General features: G+C 46.3%; 1 protein-coding gene across 1 annotated transcript in view; it reads left to right on the top strand.

Annotated features, from left to right (window-relative positions):
* Positions 1–506: 506 nt before the first annotated feature.
* TLL1 (tolloid-like 1) overlaps positions 507–4,156 on the top strand; it is a 390,737-nt gene continuing 387,087 nt past the window's right edge. Inside the window, exon 1 of the mRNA XM_006864538.1 lies at positions 507–1,338. Coding sequence (XP_006864600.1) covers positions 1,170–1,338 — 169 coding nt within the window. The 5' untranslated portion in view covers positions 507–1,169. The remainder of the gene's footprint in view (positions 1,339–4,156) is intronic.

Raw genomic sequence — 4,156 nt, 5'->3', positions numbered from 1 at the left:
GGACTTTTAAAGTAGTCTATTTCCTTACCTAAATCGCGGAGACTCAGGCACTTTTTCTCTTCTCCAGGGCTGCACTAAGGTTAAATAACTGCAAAGGAAAGAAACAAACACTCGCTGTTTATTTGGGGGGGGGGGGAGCAGGGAAATCGAGATTTGCAGCTAAATTATCACGATCCCTCGCCCCACCCCTGTTAGGCACTCTCAACTTCTGTATCATCTGTTAATTTCTGTGCATGGTCGCAGATATGTAAATATTCATTTTTATCTTTAGTAAACTATAAATGGAATTGTCCGCGCACTCCTTGTCTGTTTGTTTGTATAAGATTATCAAAAGAAGTCAGAGAAGAGGTTGCAGCCCGGATCTTGACCCTGATTGTATGAATAAGTAAGCAGGATGCTAGTGATTGGGTTAGATGCTGCGAAGATTTTTTTTTTCCAAGTTAGGAAGAGGGTAAAAGCCAGCCTGGGGGGGGCGGGGGGGAAGGCAAATAGTGCATCCCCAAATCCTCACACTTTTGCTCTCCTTGCAGTCAGTTGCTCAGCTTTCTTTTGCAGCCTTTTAAGGCCTCCTGGCGCAGAAATGACTGCCCCCCACCCCCTTCCTCGGTCTCCCCTTTCAGTTCAGATGTGCTGATGTGCAGACCGGATTCATCTTCCCAGAGCGGCAGCGGGCGCAGGCGGCGACGGCGGCGGCGGCTATTGCTTGGCTGCCGGGTCCAGGCAGCGGCGGGGGCGCGGCGCGGGAGCTCCAGCTCCGGCAGTAGCTGAGTACGCCGGGCGCCGCTTCCCGAGCCGCGGCCGCGGGAAGTTCGGCCGCGGGAAGTTCGACCGCCCGAAGGAATCCCCCCGCAAGCTGCTTGCGCCCTCGCCACCAGAGTGGAGTTACCCGCCGCCGCTCCCCGCCCCCGGGAGCCGAGCTCCTCACCTGCCCTCCGCCCACCCGCGGGCCCCTGGCCAACTTCTCTCAGTAACTGGGGGTAACAGGCAGTCTTTGCCCTCTCTTCTGTCCCAACGGCATCCGCATGTCTCCGGACACCTGGAAACCCTAGTCTTGTCGAGAAGCCTCTGGTGGAAGAAGAGGGTTAGTTCCCCTCACTCCGCACATCAACAAGGACAGCGGACACCTCACCTCTAAGTCCGGTCCCCTCCTTTTCCTCCCGGGGAGGAGGATGGGGTTGGAAACGTTTTCCCCGAGGATGCTGTGGTGGCTAGTGGCCTCGGGGATTCTTTTCTGCGGTGAACTGTGCGTCTGCTCTGGTCTCGATTATGATTATACTTTTGATGTGAAAGAAGAGGATAAAGCAGAGACAATCGATTACAAGGACCCGTGTAAAGCTGGTAAGTGCCTGTCCAGGTCGGGATGGTGGTGCGCCGGGGAGCGCCTCGCTGGATTTCCAATGGGTGGCTGTGGGAGCTCACCTGTTTCCTTCCCTTCCTCGCCAATCCTTCCGCCGCCCCTCCTTCTGTTCTCCAGTTCTCCCTCCTTCCTTTTAAACCACCCCCAGCCCCCATCCCAGTGGCAGCCATCGCAGTTCGAGTAGACTGGAGTACTGTGCTAGAGGTATTGAACGCCAAACTCTAGTCCCACCAGTTTTGGAGAAATGTCCTGAGTTCTGATTCCCCTCCCCCTATCCCAACAAAGCGAAAAAAGACACTGCTGTCTGCCCTGTGCTTGAATACCAACGTTCAGCAGGCTTTACGCATCTGGAGGGACTCCTCTCCCCTAGCTTAGTTCCTGATTGCTGTGCCCTAGCGCTTGGCTGAGAAGGATTGGGCAATGTTCCCCAAAAGGTAGGTGGAGATGCAGAGGCAATCAAGGGTATGGCAGGTAAGGCACGTGCCCTGGGCGCCACTCGAGGTGGGGGTGGGGACGTCAATGAGCAGTTTCTATTTTCCAACGCAGTTACGTCCCAAGCTGAAAGAGCATTCAGCAATTTAAAACTAATCGCCATGGGCAGTATTTTCTGAAGGTACACCTCTGTGGAGGTGACATTGGTACCTCAGGATACCTTTGCTTCCTTTCCTGCTCAGAAACTTCTGGTGTGGCTTCCCCACTAGAAGAGGATTGTAACAACCTAGGAAACTCACAATAGATGCTAATCAGATACAATCGACCATTTAAGAACAAACCTAAAAACAAAACAAAAATCCTTCCAAGTTGCTACCCCATTCAAACTTGTGTTTCCTTCCCGTGAACACACCCGGAATTTCAGTTGCACTAGCACTACCTGAAGCCCGGCCTCTGTTCTCGGTCCCTCAGCACCCGGGGTTCTCCCCTCCCCTCTGCCGCGGGTCTCTCCTCCCTAGTTGGGCGGTGCTTTCCTCTCGCCGCCTGCCCAAGCTGAAAGTGCTGTGGTCCGCCACCACGTGAGGGCAGCGCCCCTGGGCGCTCATCACCAGCGGAGACTACACGGTGACTTCGGAAGCGACTGACTACTCTGCTGGGTGTGGTTGAGTTGTCCAAACTCAATGTGGACTCGGAAGAAAGGATTTAGGAACACATTCAACAGAGTTGTTTGTTAAGTTAAAAGCACGAAGTGTTGAGGAAGGAGTGGTGGTCAATGAATCAGTGTACCTCAAATCTGTGCCTCTCCAAACCCTGTTCAGAGTTGATCGGTTTGTCCACGGGATTTCTTTCCTATCACAGCGAGGTAAAACTTAAGTCTCTCTTGAGCTTGAAGGAAGGAGAGAGTACACAAATGAAGGGAATACTGGAAATTCCATTTATTTATTTATACATACATACATACACACCACTGATGACACGCTGTTCTGACAAGGAGGGTCTTGTATGTTTTGTTCCTGTTATCAGCTGTTTCTGGGCATTCTCAGCTACTTTTCTGAGATACTTACTAAAAACTAAGAATAATTTAACAGAAGCTTGTCATTCTGGAAGTCAAAATTCTAATGCGATTCAGTTTTGCTTGTCAGTGCTCTCCTATTACTTTTAACACTCATCCCCCTCCCCTCCCATCAAAATTATTTTTAGACCTTCCTTGTTGGAGGACAGAAAAAAAACAGTGACTAGTGGCTGGACAACTAGAATTCATGTGCTATACATTTCTCTTAAACAAACTTTTTTGCTAAGAAACAATGTTTTGGGGAAATGTTTACAAATCAGTGAAAATTAGGCTTTGTTGTTTGTGGTATGGTAGAAGTGAAATGTGTTATTCTTATATTTTCAGATTGTCATTCCAGGGGCCTTCAAAACATTGGTGGATATTAGAATAAAAAGATAATGAAAAATTTCCACCAACTTTTGAAACTCCCTTCATATTGTCAGATTGTTTATTTTGATGCTCTGTTGTTTGAAAAATTCAACCAGGTATTTAACATGAAAAAAAAAAGTGTAAGTACACAGTAGTCAAATTCCAGAAAAATATTAGTTCTCAATACAAGTTAAAATAGAAGTTTCTGCTTTTATAAAGCATTGGCTTCATATATAAGTACATTTCTTAAAAAGTGTCCAAGGAATAGCTAATATATTCTTTAAAGTTATTTTTTTCCAGGCATATCTTGTTTTTGAAATTTTTCCATAATGCTGAGCAGGACATCTTGTGAACATTTTTTTTTTTTTAATTTAAGAATGCTTCTGATTTTAAAACTTAAAATATTTGAAACATGTATATTGAAACACACCTCAAGCATAATGTTTATGTCCCTCAACAAATAAACATTCAGGTCAAGGAAACAAATTTAGTAATGTTTATTTCTCTTTCTCTCACTATGATACTAGTTTATTTTTTAACAAAGCTGTTGAAATTAAAAGAACAGCAATACATTAGTATTTTAATCTTAACTTCCCTGCCTTTACGTAGAAGAGATACCTGTACATGCATGTGTTTGTGTTATGTGTGCTGTGTAAGAAAAATAAGAAAGGCTGAAAAAATATGCACATAATCTGAGATTGCTCTTTAAAAACGACCTAGCCTGCATTTAACTTTGTGAAATTTGTTTTGTTTTGTTTTCTATCTTGACTAAAGTTTGAAAAACCCATAGTGCCTCCCTTTTGTCATTGTAAAAACCCAATATAAATGTTGTTGTTGTTGTTAAGTGCCGTTGAGTCGGGTCCGACCCATAGCGACCCTGTACAGGGTTTCCGAGGGTGTAAATCTTTATGGGAGTAGAAAGCCTCATCTTTCTCCCGCGGAGCAGC

This window comes from Chrysochloris asiatica, unplaced genomic scaffold, assembly GCF_000296735.1.
Source record: "Chrysochloris asiatica unplaced genomic scaffold, ChrAsi1.0 scaffold00066, whole genome shotgun sequence".
NCBI lineage: Eukaryota > Metazoa > Chordata > Mammalia > Afrosoricida > Chrysochloridae > Chrysochloris > Chrysochloris asiatica.
The sequence above is the reverse complement of the archived record's forward strand: the minus strand, read 5'-3'. Positions and strand labels throughout refer to the sequence as shown.